At 43.8% G+C, this 17785-nt stretch overlaps 1 protein-coding gene across 7 annotated transcripts in view; it reads right to left on the bottom strand.

The window, feature by feature from the left end:
* Positions 1 to 331: 331 nt before the first annotated feature.
* Positions 332 to 17785, bottom strand: part of TP53INP (Tumor protein p53 inducible nuclear protein) — a 32356-nt gene continuing 14902 nt past the window's right edge. For 5 of the 7 annotated variants that reach the window (XM_076521370.1, XM_076521372.1, XM_076521375.1 and 2 more), the window contains exons 2-4: positions 6202 to 6392; positions 4318 to 4760; positions 332 to 3542 (exon numbers count right to left, since the gene is read on the bottom strand). In XM_076521370.1, the coding sequence (XP_076377485.1) occupies positions 3387 to 3542; positions 4318 to 4760; positions 6202 to 6364 (762 nt within the window). In that variant the 5' untranslated portion in view covers positions 6365 to 6392 and the 3' untranslated portion in view covers positions 332 to 3386. Of the gene's footprint in view, positions 3543 to 4317; positions 4761 to 6201; positions 6393 to 9583; positions 9606 to 17785 lie in introns of those variants that run through there. The other 2 variants (XM_076521376.1, XM_076521377.1) reach the window with 2 other exon arrangements.

Below are 17785 nucleotides of genomic sequence, written 5' to 3'. Positions count from 1 at the left end.
GAAATAGAGGTAAAGAAAAAGAGAGATAAAAATAAAGGAAAGGAAAAAGAAAAATAAACAAAAAGAGAAATAAAAATAAAAGAAAAGAAAAAGAAAAATAAAGAAAAAGAGAAATAAAAATAAAGAGGGAGAGAAAGAGAAAGAGAGAGAGAGAGAGAGAGAGAGAGAGAAATAGAAATTGAGAGAAAGAGAAATAGAAAGAAATAGAGAAAGAGAGAGAGAGAGAGAGAGAGAGAGAGAAATAGAAATAGAAAGAAATAGAGAAAGAGAGAGAGAGAGAGAGAGAGAGAGAGATCACGAGTATATGGCCATTAAACGACAGCACGCAGGGTTAGTGACATAAAATATTTTATTAATCATCAGTTATAATGGGCCAAGGTGTACGAGCATACATTCAACTTATACAATCCATCGTTTACATCAAACTGAGAGAGGGATTTTAGGGAGATTGGTAGGAATTGGGACGAAGAAAGGAGAAGACATAACCAAAGAAGGGTGGTGGAGGTCGCGACGCAGATTTATCGGCCAGGACGCAGATTTAGGCCCCTGGCAGCCCTAAGTGTCTCCGTAACGAGAGAGAGATAGAGAGTGAGAGAGAGAGAGAGAGAGGAGGGGGAGTGGCATTATTTCAGATAGGTACATGTACAATACACATTTGCTCCATCACATTTCATCCTTCACTTTCAGCTAGTCTTTTGTGCAGCCCGACTTAGATTTCCGGCTCGATGTCCTCGTGGAAACGGGATCGGGGGCCCGGTCGCGGTCCACGGAGATTTTTGACGCCATGGAACAGCCTTTCTTTCCATGGCCGGGGGAGGCGACTGAACACACTGGGACACCCAGGACCTCGGTCGCCGTCGGTTAAAACAGTTCGGACTACTGAACCAGGTCTGTCGAAGGTTTATGTCAAGGCTAAGGCTGGGCGACGAGGGTCCTGGGGTGTCTTAGAGGAGGTCCTGGACCGCGACGAGTCCAGCTTCGGGCAAAAAAATTCTCCTCGAGACGAGGATCGTCCAAGTAATCGACGAATTCAGTTTGAATCACAGGAGTTTCGCTAGGCCCGGCCTGGGCCCGACTATTGCTACTAGCCTTGGACGATGTACGGTTTTGCGGGGCGGGTGCAGGGGTCCTCGGAGGTGGAAGAGAGACACCCCCGGGTGGCACGCCCGGGGTGCCTTGGATTCGTTGGATCGGTTGAAGTTGGGGGCCTGGCTCCGGGGTCCGGGTAGCTAGAGGCGGTCACGGGGATTCACTTAATAACGTCTGCAGTTGTTCTGCGCTTTCTAGGTTCCCGAAGAGACCTAGGACCCGGCGCGACAGCGGCCCGGTCCTAGGGCTAGAGAGCTACCGAAGCTAGAGTGGCCTATCCCCAAGATCTTTCATGCTCGGGGCAACTTAGTTCGTTGAAGACCTAGTTCTAGATTATCCTATACTAAGGAGGAGAACTCGGTTCTGACATAAGCTAGACTTGGACTTGTGCTTCATCCCCTGAACTGACCCGCTCGCGAAGCAGCCGTCACACCCCGGAGCATCTTAGGACTGTTTCCGAACCTCCTAAGCCTCTTTTATTTTCATTGGTTTCTTCACAGAAGAAATTTCAGTCAGCCAGATTAAAACCGTGATTTTTCTAGCAAAAAGGTACAGTTTAATTTAAAATTACCGGTCGAGGAACTTCCGGTCCGTAGGGGACCCCAGCACCCGGCCGTGAAGGGGACATACAGTAATCGCGTATCGAGCTCGCCTTATTCTCCTCGTCGAGTGTGTGTCCGTGTACGTGTGGCCGGCTTGCACAGTTCGCTGCCTCGGAAACGCTTTGAAACGCTTTGAAACACCGACGCGCTAGAACGCGCGTCTCAACTATAATAGAAACCGATTCTCTCGCTGGAATCTTTGTTTACGGTCTCCCCGGTCCATCCTAAGGGAGGCGCTCTGGCCACGTGGGAATGATTCGTCCGGCGTCGGATCGAAGAGAGACAACACCGTCTTTCTCTCCTCCGTCTGTTGAATATCTCGCGTCGTCGCTCTGTCTCTTGTGTATGTGTGTGCGGACACTAATTCGTGTGCTCGACGGTCGCATAGCGTAATAAAAACTCCGCGGGGCGTCCCGGCCCCGCCCGGAGCTGCCGGCGCGCGCTTAGTACCGCCTACGCGAGCCGGCACCGCCCCTGGGCGGCGTGGCCCGCCAACGGGGCCGGCCGGGAGCCGCGCGTGAACAGACAACAGTTGCGTTTGAATGACCGCCGGTCGGTGATTGGCAGATTGCGGGCGTCGCGCGGTTTCGTAACGAGACTCCCCGTTCGCCGTGATGGGGAGAGGTTGATCCTCGAACCGTGAAACCGCGCACTGTGGTTGGAGGATCAACAACGATCGGGTGAAGTACGCGCGCGCTCGCGCGAGACGTCCGGAGCGGAGCGAGAGCCTCGAAAAGCCGTGGTCCCGAAGTGAATTAATTCTTTTCTAGCCTGCGATTGTTCCGGAAGGTGTGCGAAAAATCGTGTTCTCTGCGGAGCGGACACGCCCCCGGTGGCCGCCGGACAGCCAGTCGGAGCGCGGGGGCGTGGCCGGCTCGGCTGGCGGCCGGAGCGAGGGCGTCGGCCACGCCTGGACACCTGTCCGCTACGGTGAGAGGGCGGGGCGTGGGGGCGGGGCTGGGCTAAGAAGTCTTAAATAGAACTAAATGTTACCGAGTATGAGTAAGAAACACAGTTTGCCCATACTAAATAGAGGCTAAAAATATATACACGCGATCGAAGAGTACCATAGACGAGTCCCAGGAGCCTGACTACCGCGCACCATAATGTTCGAGCCTCGTCGCTCGTGGAGGATCTTGGGTCTACGGTCGGTGGCCGTGGTCTAGCGAACTGTAGACGGTTCCTCGGGAGTCGGCGACGCTAAAGCGGCCCGACCGAGCCCCTGTAAATTGGGTCTGAAAAGTGCCCCGCGTCGGGGACCGTAGAATTTATTGCAACTAAAGACACGTAGGACCCTTTTTTAATAGATCTAGGTCGACTCGAGAGCCTCTGTTTTGCAATTTCTTTGTTTCCCAGCGGGAAATGTCGCCGAAGATTCGACGCGAGTCTCCGGGGCTCGCTAGGCCACGCCCACCGGGCGGCCAGACCACGCCTCCACGCGTCTATGAACATGATACATATCGTCGCACGGCGAGCAAGAACGCGTCAGGGGTTAAACAGATTAGTTCCGCGTTCTTCGCTCTTCTTTCTTTCTTTCTTATTTTTTTGTCCTTTTTACTTTGCTTTCGTGCGTGTCCTGTCTCATGTGTGTCTGTGTGTTATCATCTTGTTTTTTTCCTTTTTGTTTTGTGTTGTTTTTTTCTCTCTGCTTTAGGAAGAAGGTACTTGAGTACACCTTGGCCTGAGATCGAATGACTAGCATTTCCGGTTGTTGTTTGCGCCACTATTCTGGATGCGCATGCGGTCCTGGCGACGGAGCCGCTTGCACTTCATGCTGAACACTTCGCGGAGCTTGTTGCTCCTGTCGAGTTGATCTCTCTTCAGCGCTTGCGTAGTCCTCCTTTCGAGAACCTGGAAGAACGCGAACAATTGTTATTTGTCCTCCTTTCGGGGATTCGATAATTAGGGACTGCTAGGTGAATACTATAGGGTCGCTACAGGGCGAACACTATTTCGATGTTGTAGGGCGACCGGACAAAGTAAACATGCAACGATCAACATTTTAATTTCGGTAATCTTCATCTCTTTTTTTTACGATTGCATCACTAAGGGACAGCTGAGATTTTTCCGACTAAAACGAGCCAAAACACGACACTGGAACATCGTCCGAGTTCGAACAGAGTAATATCGAATATTAGTCTCAAGAACGTACTCTCTTCGCGATTATCGAATCGTCGATGCTTTCTTCAAATCGACGTACATATTTCGTATCCTTATGACGTAATCACTGAGATCCAGATCTATCGAACGACACAGAATTAACCACACCGAAGAGCATTTCCAAATTATACTCGTTCGATCGTGAACGATCAGAGCAAAATACTGAAAACGATCCAAGTTCTTTCGGTCACCCGGTATGTACCAACGAGTTACTACGACAAACGCGGTCCGATTCAGGCCGTGTTTGGGCTCATTTCGATCGAAAGAATCTCAGCTATCCGTTGCCGTTGCCGGTTACGAAGATACGATGAACATTACTGAAAATAAAATTTCTCTTCTCTGCGTGTTCACGGTTTTCTCGGTCGCCGCAGTCTATCGATGCACGTCTGTCTATTCTTGTCCAGCGTGATAAGGGCTGGCCGTGTAAATGCGACCGTGCAGCACCGTACAGAGGAGAGAAAAGTACCTTCTGCGACGATCGAAGCAGGAGTACGCTCTTCTCAACGCGAACACGTTGGCGTCTTTCGACCTGAATGGCGGATCTAAGGACTGCTTGGTTGTCCTGGGTTCTTGTCGGGCTACGTTGCGGCGAGGTTGCCGACGTACCGGCGTACATGCGGGGAGGTAAGTCGTCGTAATCGACGTCGTCGGTGTCGACGTCCTCGTCTTCCGTCGTGTCCGGGGTGGGCGGCGGAGTGTCGGGAGCGACTGGAGAAGATGTAGCTCGGTAGACGGACATGCTGGGGTGCTCGATCAGCAGGTCCTCCAGCGGTGATGTTTCTACGGTCACGGGTCCCGCCCGTGTGAAACATGCGGGTGGCATTACATACCACGACTCCTCCAGTGCCGTCGCGCCCTCAACTGCGGGTTCAAACATATCAGATTGCACATCCGATTTGGAACATCCTTCTGTCATTGGAAGTACACAAAAACGTTAATAATGCGGCCAACGGGACCGGCCTAGCCGCGCGGGCCGGTCGATCGCTTCGCGCAGATACATAAAACAGATCATACCGAATACAGTAATGTCTCTCTAATTGACACGCCCAGATTCACCACAAAAATGGACAATTTGGGAAGAGGAGATACGATTATTCGAGCCTTGCGGTTTATTTTTATAGTTATAAATTGTCTACAATTATAAAAATGAGCCGCAAGGCTCCTCGAATAATCGTATCTCCTCTTCCCAAATTAGACATTTTAGTGGACAATCTGAGCGTCAGTAAGGGAGACATTACTGTATAATATAATATAATATAATATAATATAATATAATATAATATAATATAATATAATATAATATAATATAATATAATATAATATAGTATAATATAATATAATATAATATAATATAATATAATATAATATAATATAATATAATATAATATAATGTAATATAATGTAATATAATATAATATAATATAATATAATATAATATAATATAATGTAATATAATGTAATATAATATAATCGGAAGCCAATCGGTGGAAGTCCGCAAACCTTGAAATTGAGGCAAAAGATTTGGCAAATCAGCTGCGTTACTTGGCAAAACAACAGTGTCATCGATAATGCAAAGCACAATTATTATCATAATTAAATAAAAGGAAATTGATATTAGTATTTAACGATTTTATTTCATTCTTTTTATTTTGTTTAGTCGTTCTAAACCTTTCTGAAAGGATGATCAAGACAACTCATTTTCGAAAAATAGCGGACTTTCACCGGCTGCTTTCAAACGTGCCAATTGATCAAATTGATTTTCAAGAAAGGAAATTGTTTTCGCAACGAAAAATTCTGGAGAAATTCCATGCGTTGTGCTCGATTCGGCAGAAAATGCCTCTCGATTCGAAAAAAAATTTGTAAAACGATGCTTAATCAGGCTCGGTGGATTTTCGAGAGGACGGGGGTACAGTAATTTCTCCCAGAAATTCTCGCAGATCGGAATTGAAACCGGCAGATCTGAGAACACTAAGTCGCGATTTTTCGGGCCTCGCGGCTCGTTTTGATGACATAACCTTTTATTTCTAATATTCTTGCCACAATTCGCAGGAAATTCGGAGGCCACATGCCACGATTCGAAAGCAATTCGCAGGCCACAAGATCATTTTGTGCCGCCATTCGTCGAACCTTATCATCGACGCAGCAATAAATCACATAGACGTAGGACAGCGAAATTCACAGCAACCCGAGATTCGGCATTTCCGGGAGAAAATACATATAAAGTACGTCGAAACACGTGTCTCGTTTCACATGGTCGACTGGGTTCGGACATCGGGGACGGCGCAAGGGGGAAACATTTTCGACGTTCCTCAAAGCCCTCCCCCCCCTCGTTCGCAAAGGTCAGACGTACCTGCACGGTCAATGAGGATCCAGTCATCGCCCTCGACCTCCACCTGGCTGAACCTCGCCATTACTGGAAGGGACTCCGGGGTTTCGTTATTGGACCCTTCTCGTGCATCTTGCGCGCCGGAGATATTGCCTCCGAGTAAGTAGCTTGCCAAGCTGCTCAGCATCCTGACGATCCTTCTTGCTCTTCAGTGCCTGCAACGACACAACGCACCCCCATCGGTCAAATAAAATGTTCCGCCGTGAAACGTAATATTCAATGGCTCGAGTCGTCAAAGGAACCGGGCGCGCGCGTTTGCCCGCGACTCTGCCCGTTTCTGGGCTCCGACCTATTCAAACGCAAATGCCCGGCCGCTGAAAGGGGATCCATCAGCCGCGAATTAATCCGGAGGATCGAGTGCACGCGTGCGATTCGAAATTATACTTTGACGAATAAATATTTCCGAGTGTTCGTCGACGTTCGGACGGGTCGGTTCGCCTCTATTTCGACCCGAAATAGAAATAACGTCTAGTATAGATTTTTCTGAACTTATTTTTGTTAGTAATTTTGTAATAATTTGATCAGTAATTCTCGATACAAATTTTTGGTGAACATTTGTTAACTTAATTTCTTAACTATTCAGTTTCTGATTATTAATCGATATTTTTCAATGTTTTATAAGGGTTTATAGAAGTCCAAGCACGCGTGGAAAGAGCACCTTAAATGATATAATGAACAAAATTGATGAACAAAGTTAGAAACGATCCTAAAATTCTAGTTTTCTATGATCGATATTCAAACATTAATGTGGAAGTTGACATACAATAAATATAAATTTTCTTTTCTCATACGAGAATTCGTTAATGGCAATAATTTAGACGTTAATTTTTTCTCTTCCATACAGGAACGTATGAAATTCTTTTAAATATATTTTTCTTGTATTTATGCATTTTCTTTATCTATGTATTTACGTATTTTTTACATAAATGTATTCCTTTAAATTAATTTTCTTTCCTCGACGTAAGAATTTATTAACGATATATTAATATATTATATTATATAATATATTAACGATAATATTAATTTTCTTCTTTTCACATACGAATTCCTGAACGACAATATTAATGTTCTACTTAATGATAACAACAAAAAAAGAAGTAGCCGCGAAAGAGATCGCAATGCAACGTATCAAAGGTATTCGAATTATTAAAAGGGTTACGGCCAGCGGTGTTATCCTCCAGGGGTGGTTCCAGCTGGCACGTGTTAAACGGGGGTGGAGAAAAATTCGGTATCGTTTTCAGAGTGGCGGCGTTATCGCGGTGGATCGTCGCGCGAGTAGCAGCGCGATTATCGACGTCCGCGCGGAAAAGTGCATTCGAGCACGCGTCGCAATAAGAACGTGCGATCGGGTCCATGGTCACCATGTTATAGTTATTTCAAGTCCGTTACACATCGGGAAACGGCGCACCACGGGGGAATCCGCGTCGAATCCTGCGAGAAACGACGACGCAGAAAACCGTGGAGGATCGGTGACGATCGTCTCGCAGGCATTTCGCGATTGTTGCGCAATGGAGGCGACGCGAGTCGGTCTACGCGAACGGCGCACCTGCTCGCGCGTGACTCTGCGACTCTATTGTTGCGAATTTTGCCGTGCCTCGTTAACTTCGTCCGCTATGCATCGTTTCTTTCGAAGAGATCGACGAATTTCCGATTCGATTCGGTCTCGGATTACAGCGAAGTCTCCCCAATTGACGCTCAGATTGCAGCGAAGTCTCCACAATTGACGCTCAGATTGCAGCGAAGTCTCCCCAAATGTGTGTGTGTGTGTGTGTGTGTGTGTGTGTGTGTGTGTGTGTGTGACGCTCAGATTGTACAAAAAAAAATAGACAATTTGAGGAGATAATACGATTATTGATAGTACGATTATTAACAACATAATAATTAATAATACGATTATTAATAATAGAATAATTAGTAATACGATCATTAATAATATAGTAATTAATAATACGATTATTCGAGTCTCGCGGCTCGTTTTTATAGTTACCGATCGTCGGCGACTGTAAAAACGTAATCATATATAAAATATAATCGTATCTCCTCTTCCCAAATTGTCCATTTTTGTATTACGATCCAAGCGTCAATTAGGGAGAACTTACTGCATTTCTAAAATTATCCGCTCTTATCGCACTCTTTCTCGTATCATAGCACTGTGTCGATCGATCGCTCTCATTACTCGCAACCGCGATCAGACTGCACACGGCGATCCTCCGTGACCACATCATTCGCCGAAATACACCGTGCAATACTACGCAATCGTCTAATCGGATAATCGTACGTGCAAATCAGATCCGATTTTAATGTTCAAAGATTAGATAAATTTGCTGAAGAAGAACAACTGAAATCATGCATATTAAGTACGAGAATTAAGTCTGCCTAAGTCCGATATATTAGGTTTGACTAGGTTTGAGAAAGGTTTGAATAAGTTTGATTAGGTTTGCTCAAGTGTACATCAAATGTACATAAGTTTTTAGACACGTTTCATTCAATTCAGGCTGGTTTGACTAGATTTACGTAAGTCTGAGTTATGGGAAATACAGTCAGGATTGGTTTTATTATGATTGAATAAGGTTTGACAAGGTTTATGCTGGTTTAAAGAAGTCTTGCTACGTTCGGTGAAGTTTGACGAAGTTTTAAAGAATATAAAACAGTTTGAACAAGTCTGATATACGTCAAGTTTAATCTGAATTGGTTTATGAAAGGCTTGGATGAGGTTCCACAAAGTTTCACGTGGTTTAATCGTGTATAGGAAAATTCGACGGAGTATGACGGGCTTTCGTAGGCTCTAAGATAGTCTATATTTAGTCTATGTAGATTGAAGTAAATCTGAGATGTGTCAAGTTAAGCCTGCCTTGGTCTGTGTGGGTTTAAATAAGATTGGACAATGTTTATCGTGGTTGAGTCACGTCTAGCTAAATTTGACGAAGTATGACGTAGTTTGATAGGCTTTAAAACTGTCTCGATTTAGTCTGTGTAGATGGAAGTAAATCTGAGAGACGTCAAGTTAACTCTGCCATGATCTATGCACGTTTAAATAAGATTGGACAATGTTTGTCGTGGTTGAATCACGTCTAGCTAAATTTTACGAAGTTTGGTATACTCTAAAGCTGTCTGTAATTAATCTTTATTAGATTTAAGCGAATCTGAGATGCGTCAAGCTAAGTATACCTTGGTCTACGTACGTTTGAATAAGGTTGGACAATGTTTGTCGCGGTTGAACCACGTCTAACTAAATTTGAGGAAGTATGACGAAGTTTGGTATACTTTTAAAACTATCTGTAATTATTCTATATAGATTTAAGTGAATCTAAGATGCGTCAAGCTAAGTATACCTTGGTCTACGTACGTTTGAATAAGGTTGGACAATGTTTGTCGTGGTTGAGTCACGTCTATCAAACGAGGAACAGAGTTCAACGAGGAACAAAGTTCGACAAAATCAAAAATCGTTCGCCCTTAGTTTCTCCGCTCTTCTTCCGCCCGCCTAGCCAGGTTGTTCGACGACGTTTGAAGGAAACGAAGCCACAGGACTACGAAAGAAATTTGCGTCACACGGAAAACTAACGATTTCACGTCTGCTTTGTTGGCTCGCGAACCGTGGAACGAAACTCCGCCGAGCCGTATCGCGGCCGAACCATCTGCTCCGCTGATTTCGCTCGGCCGATTGATAACGGGCGGCGTTATCGCGACGAGAAACGCGTGACGCAATCGGCCCGATTGGATCTCCGACCTTTCGCCGAACGGCGCTCGAATTGGAAGGGAAGAAAGGGACGAGCGAGGAGAAAACAAACGGCGGGCCGGCCGGCCGGCCGAGGCCCGTTGATTAGCGCGTGCACACGGATATAGAAAATTTAATTGAATTCCCGGAATGCCCGGTCACGGACGCACGCGAATACAATTTCGATTACGCGAACGATTTATTCCGGCGCGCACACGCGCGCACATGTCCGCGCACCGTCGCGACCGGCCTGGCTCGGGAGTCGGAAGTCAGCGCGCAGCCCGTTTATCAATGTTATTCTTCTCCATTAGAATTCCATTCCCGGCCCGTGTTCGGTTATAATTACGCGCTGATAAAAGGAGTCACTCGACGCGACTATTTTAATCGAATTTCGAGCGCCCGGCTCGAACCCCGCACCCCTCCGAAAATCGTTCCTGCCCTCTGCGTTCCCGAATTGTCGTACTTTTCAATTCATTCATCTCTTTGCTGTGTTTTAATTGATGAATTAAATTACATTTAATTTTATTATTTATTATTTTTACACATTAATTTTTGCTGTGCTATAATTCTGCAGAATTTCAGACCTCCACCCTTCGAGGGTAAGTTCCAAGGGGAACTTCAACATTTATTTTCTCCGTTATTAATTAAGATATTTCGATGAAGTAAAAGCGTAAATAAAGCTGCGAACTAAAGCTTCGTACAGGATAATTTTTTCAGAATTTTAAATCAGTCATTAAGTGTTCAATTATTTATTTAAAAATTATTTATTTCCGAGGGGTGGTTTCTGCGAAGAACCCTTCGAGCGACCACCGCGAAAAAAATCAGGGACGATGCTCCGTCGTCTATCTGTCACGCGTAAGAGTTTCAAGATAATCGAACCGTTGCGCCATTGTTATTTAATTCCTTTTTATTAGAGATCTCCGGTCTCCGTTATTTTGTCGATACGTTATAAATCTCGATAGTTTTACACAGAGGCCATTGCTGAGCGCGCGAAACGAATGAAAAATGCTCGCGCATCCTGGCAGGCCATCTAGGGTAGTCCGATGAATTTTTGCGGGTTCCTGGCGAGCAGCGAAACACGTCATTAGTCGATTATCTTCCAGAAAGGGTAAACTCCGCGGAGGCTCGTCGCAGTTAAGACAAAATGACGCAATGGAAATGTTTTCAACGATCTTGGAATCCATGAAATTGCATCGAATATCCCTGCGTTCGTGTGCGCGCACTTTTTTTTCATCGTATAATCGTTCGTACCTAATGCTCGACCAGCAAAATTGCATCATCGTTGGAACATTATCGTCGTCCAAGTAAAAGTTCTGCGTCGAAGACACCGGAGTTGAGCAAAGTGTATTCTTCTTTTATTCTTTTATATTTTTTCCTATTATTTTTTAATATTATATTTAATAAAATAATAATTAAATTATATATATATATATATATATATATATATATACATATTTAAATTAAATATTCATATCAAATATATATATTTAATAATTTATATTAAATATGCATATTAAATTATTTATATGAAATACATTTATTCAATTAAATTATAAAATTACAATATATTACAATATAATTAAATATTAATAAAATACAGTGAAATTTAATTATTGGGGCACTATTATCCGAATAATTTTACAATCTCCATTCGAATAAATACATGGAGCAATTGTTTAATGAATTTAACTGAACAATGAATAATTGTTATTAACATATGACCGAAGTCATTCGAGTAATTATTTTCGACAAATATTTGCTGGAAATAATTCGAGGAATGCCCAACTTTGACGGATACTAATGAATTGGAAGAAACGAAGGAACGAAGAAAAGTTGCACGGTGCAAGGGTGCACGCAGTCCCGTCGACCGGGTTGAATTGGGTCAATTTCGATCGCGATCTTCGTGGCAGGGTACAGCCAGCGATGCTAACTACGCGGCGGCGGCTCGCGTTTTTAACGCGGTTATAAATATCCGGCAACCGTGCAGCTCCTACACTTTTCTTTTCGACCGTTTCGCGCCGCGATCAATCGCGCTGTCGCGAGCGTGTTTCCTCTCCGTTTAATTATGCCAAGTATCCCTGAACGTAATCACGCAAATGGACAACCGTTCGGTTTTTACAGTTCGCCGCGGCATACGCGGATCCTTGAAACGCAACCGCGAACGATGTTTTATACAGCTTCGTCATTGCCGCGACGCCTACCGTTGTACATTGTTATTTTTTTATTGCCGAACCGGACGAACGAATGTCCGCGATACTTGGCAGATCGTTTTCTAGATGTTTGAACTGTGCACGGGAATTTTTCTGGATCGGTGCGAACGAAATCGTGAATTTTGCGGATGCTTTCGTCTGTGATATATTTTAAACTGTTCGATCGTAAAGACTGTGAACATTGTTATTTTCGAATAGCAGACCAGCTGATGGATTTTTATAAAATTTTGTGGACTTGTTTAGGAATGTTTAAGATACATTCTGGAATTTTTTCGAGACGTTGTTGTAAAAATTGCGAGAGTTGCAGGAGTCTACATTTGTGCTTTATTTTTGAAATTGACTTTTCCATCGCCAACTGTAAACATTGTTATTTTTGAATAGCAGACCAGCTGATGGATTTTTATAAAATTTTGTGGACTTGTTTAGGAATGTTTAAGATACATTCAGGATTTTTTTCGAGACGTTGTTGCAAAAATTGCGAAAGTTGCAGAGGTCTACATTAGTGCTTTATTTTTTATATTAACTGTTCCATCGCCAACAGTGAACATTGTTATTTTTTAACAGCAAACCAGCTGATGGATTTTTATAAAATTTTCTGGACCCATCTACACATATTTCAGCCACGTTTACGAATTTTTTTGAATCGTTAGAACGAACACCGTGAAAGAATTGCGGATGCTTTGGTCTGTGCCACATTATCCACACGAATCTCGTGCGAATATTGTAATTTTCCGCAAGTAAGCTGGACGATGGACTTTCATGTGACATCGTACGCTTCACTGCACATGTATAATCAATGTTTGTGAATGTTATCGAGTCGTCATTATAAAAATTTCAGACGTTGCGAACTTTTGCAGAAGAAGTCCCATCGGAACTTACACGTTGCCGGAGAATCGAGTCGAGCTTATAGCCGGCAGCTTTCACCTGTACACCGCCGGAAATATTTATTGCACTACGCAAATCCGTTTATTCTTAGTAACCGCAATTTCACCAGCTGTTCGATTGTTGACACTATCGATAGCCCACCGCGTTAGCGCGAGAAACTACGCGTCATTACTATAAATAACAATTCCGAACGCGCTGCCCCGGTGCAATTACCAAGTTCCAGTGATTCTACCGATCCTCGTCGCGCCCGACGTAATTTCCCTATCGATCATTCCGCAACGGAATTAATTAAAACGGAACGCGCCGCGTAGAAATGTCAACAAACAAGTAGTCGATCCGTCGCACAGTCGATTCGTCGTTCATACGAGCGTCCCGGACAAAAATCGTATCCTCTAAGCTAATCGAGTTTCGACCAAAATGCCTTAATAATTTGTCAAAGAAAACAGAAAGATGCATCGATTCGTATAAAAAGGTTATACGATTTTATTAAATAAAATTCTTGTAATCTTTATTTTTTATCGAATAAAAACTTTTTTACGCAGATTTTCATGAACACAATTTATTGGACTTTTCCAATTTTCCTACGCTTTATATCGGAGTTTCTTGCGAATTTTGATAAATCTATCATGAAGTACGATCTTCTGGCTTTCATTTGCGATGTAAAAAGTTGAAAAATCTCCAACGGAAAGCAGTGAAAAATAACGTTCAAGAAACCCCGTGCCAAGAAATTACTGAATTTTCAATATTCGAACTGTAGTTAACATTCACGGATACGTAATTCCGTTATAAAAAATCGTAGGGCAGTCGAACTAGGCCCATTTTGAAGGCTGTAATCTCTACTTTTACCAACCGTAACTTGCTTTTTGTTAAAAAAATTTTCTAGGACGTGGCAAACGCGAAATGTCGATCTAGAAAATGACCCGCAAAATCGACGATGTTTGAAGATTCACAGCTTCACAATTTCGTGAAAAAAAATCGTACGACGATCAAACTCTACTCATTTCCAAGGCTGCAGTCTCTACTTTCACTAGCCGTAATTTATGTTTTGTTAAAAAAAATTTTCTAGGACGTGGTAAACGCGGAACGCCGACCTAGAAAACAAACCGTAAAATCGACGATGTTCGAAGTAATACTCGCGCGATCACAATTTCATGAAAAAAAATCGTACGACGATGAAACTCCGCTCATTTTGAAGGATGAAGCCTCTACTTTCACCGACCATAATTTATTTCCCATTAAAAAATTTTTCCTGAAAATTCGTAGCGATCGTTTCGCGTATATGAGTTCGAGAGCGATTATGGCTGCATATTTTGTCAAATAACTCGGAAGACCGCAATATTTCCGCAAAAAAGTTTTTATAACATTAAAATATACTGTCCGACGAATATGTCGAATTAAGAATTCCAGGATATTTCGAGCCGTTTTTTCTTAACCCGAGAAAGATAACCTACGTCGCAGAGGCGCCTGCGAAGACTGTTGATTTTTGTTAATTTTTCATAGAGGTCTAGCGATTTAAGTTTAAAATTACTTAAAATACAATGAAATATAATATAAATGCATTTTATTTTTACAATAATGCCAAACCTTTAAAATGACTAGATTAACTTAAATAAATATCCATTGTTAGTATAAAATTGACGCCTTAGAAAAGCATGCGCCTCTGAAGCGTATGGTTATCTTTTACGTACGTTGTCGTATGGTTATCTTTCTAGGGTTAAACCTTATCTAAACCGTAGATTTAGAAGAAATCGTCGAACTGAATTCTTTCGATTCTATGGAATTATAATATTGGATACAAGTATTATAAAATTTCTCCAGATTAATAACAATCGTATACAACGGCTGTCCATCATTTTCCAGAATAGATTGCTTCGTAAAGTGGCCTTTTGTTCCTAAGACAATGTAAACAAGCCGAGTCGCGACCTAACGTGCTATTCGATCCTCCCAATATACGCTCGGAGAACTCGCTCGAACTTAAACTCCTGCTCGACCTTTCGAACATTTGATTGCCAGACACGATCGTTTAAACATTTTAACGCATTATACGCATAGTTTCGAACGGACATGAAGCAGCGATTTTTGTCTAATTTGCCCCACCGCCGCCGCACTGTGTACATCGGATGGAATGGAATATCGCGATCGCGCCACCGGAACGTATATCTGTCTCCATTGTTGGCTAGATAATGTATTGTTAATTATTGTGTTCGAACGCGTATTGTTCTGTACCGCGTCTCCCCCCTCCTCCTCCCCTCGGGGTCGTTCGAATACAAATGAATCGCCGTTATCGCCGTTTCTTTTCACGCGGATATCAGGCTTAGCGGACACGGCGCGACACGCGAACCGCAGCCAGCGTGCGCGTTGCTTCCTCGGGAATCGTAATCGAATTAATCGCACCGGCTCTCAGCGCCGTACGGGCCTTATCGTTGCGTCAGAAAACCCGCTGATTTCATCGCTGAAACCGCGGCCCGCCTTTCCGATATTACGATCACCACCGTTCCGGCGAGCAATCCTGTACCAACCCGGGCCCGTGGCGTCACCCTTTTTACGCGAATGTCGAAAGAGCGCGCGCGCGCGGCGGAATAATCCGCCGCAACCTGTGCCCGCGTTCTGCGTGTTCCCTCCAAGTCCTCGCCGATATTACGGTCAAGAACGACGGTTCAGAATTTCCTAAAAACTTGCCCGAAGGCTGCTACGATCTCGTCCATAATGCAACGAACGAGCCGTGCGAGGCGAAAGTGATGCAAGTCAATTTCTTGCCAGCACGACTCGATGTCGTTCGATCGTATTTTATTTAATAACTCTTATCTCATACGGTGTTTTTCTTTGTTCACCTCGACGTCCGGCGAATCGCGTCGCGTTTCATCGAACCTTCGATTCATCGTTCGTGGTCCAGGAATTGTTCGGATCGATGAAGAGTGTCACGTTTTTAGGGCGAATTCTCCCTAATTCTCGGATTGTGCAGAAAAATGGGCCATTTGGGAACCTCGCGGCTCGTTTTTACGGTGAACGATTATTGGCAGTTATAAAAATGAGGCGCGAGGCTCTCGAACAAACCCTCCCAAATTGTCTATTTTCGTTCGCAAGCTGAAGGAAAATTAGGGGGAACCTACTATACTTCTAAGTTTCGCGGTGTTTCAGTTTTTTGTACGAGATTGCCGCGTATTATTCGACGTTCGACAAATGGAAACATCGCGGCGCACAAAAATCGTGAGATATTCGATTCGACGGCGCCTATTTATTATGAAAAATTATGAAAGCATTTTCGATGAAAGTTTTGCAGAAGCCGGAAGACAATATCGCGCGGAATACGGAACAGAGAAAAGAATTCAGAAATTTCGTTGTGCTAAAAGAAATTCGAACACTTTGATATACTAAAAAAAAAATGCATAAATTCCATTGTGCTGGAAAACTTGAGAGATTTCGTCGCGCTCGAAAAATTCCGAAATTTCGTGGCACTTGAGAGATCGAGAAATCTCTGTGCTTCGAGTGACAGAGAGGCTCGCGACGATGATTCTGCGGCCGATTTGTTCGAACCTGTGCAATGCGGAACGGTGATGGTGGGGCTCGCAGCAATCGGAATCGCATTCGAATCTAAATTTGCGTCTACGTCTGGTCTGCGTCAGACGCCGGACAGCGGCATAGGAAATTGTTTTACAATCGTGCAGGAACCGCAAATTGATGCGGGCCTGACACGACGTAAGGTTGGCCAGACGCGTCAGAAGTTAAGTAGGCGGACGTGAACGGCCGCGAATATGAAGCAGAGAGCGAGAGAGCGAGCGAGAGAGCGAGCGAGAGAGAGAGAGAGACCGTGTGCACCACGTGCATCTATCAGTCCCGCGATATCTGGTATACCCGCGCGCAACATATTAACTTCGTTACATGTTTCCGCGCGACGCAGTAGCGGTCGCGTTAATAACTTAACCGCCGCTCTGTTAGCGCGCAGACCCGATGCCAGCATGTCGCAGTCCCTAGGGACCAGAGAAAAATTGCGAAGTGGATAATGGCACCTGGCAAAAAAATACGCGCGGTCTCTGGAAAGCACGGTCGCAGATGAAAATCTTCAATTATGCAAACTTCAATGACGCGATCGAAAATCGAAATCTTTCGTGCAATCATTCATTTCTTCGCGAATCTCGATGGATCCGTCGTAAAGTACGATCTTCCAGCTACAATTTGAGGTGTCAGGGGTCTAAAAAGTCCCACGGGAAAGTGAGGAAAAATTCATTCGAAGCTACGCCATATCTTATTATCCCATATGAAATGTTTTCTGCTACTGTGGACGGGATTTTTTCAATTCTCGACGCGATATTGAAATTTTTTGCGAATCTCGATGAATCTGCTGTAAAGTACGATCTTTCACCTTCAATTTGAGATGTCAGAACTTAAAAAATTTCCAAAGTAAAGCATCGGAAAATAAATTTAAAGCAACTCCGTGCCAAGAAATTTCTAAATTTTCAATATTCGATATTCGAACGGATACATAATTCCGTTATAAAAAATCGCAGGGCAATCGAACTGGACCCATTTTGAAGGCCGAAGTCTCTACTTTCACAAACCGTAACTTACTTTTTGTTAAAAAATTTTTCTAGGACGTGGCAAACGCGAAACGTCGATCCAGAAAATAACCCGCAAAATCGTCGATGTTTGAGGAGTAGGCAATGTTCACACCGTCACAATTTCGTGAAGAAAAATCGTACGACGACGAGGCTCAGCTCATTTTGAAGGTCGAAGCTTCTAC

The sequence above is a fragment of the Megalopta genalis genome, chromosome 5 (assembly GCF_051020955.1).
Source record: "Megalopta genalis isolate 19385.01 chromosome 5, iyMegGena1_principal, whole genome shotgun sequence".
NCBI classification, from domain to species: Eukaryota; Metazoa; Arthropoda; class Insecta; order Hymenoptera; family Halictidae; genus Megalopta; species Megalopta genalis.
This window is presented reverse-complemented; position numbering and strand designations above follow the sequence as displayed.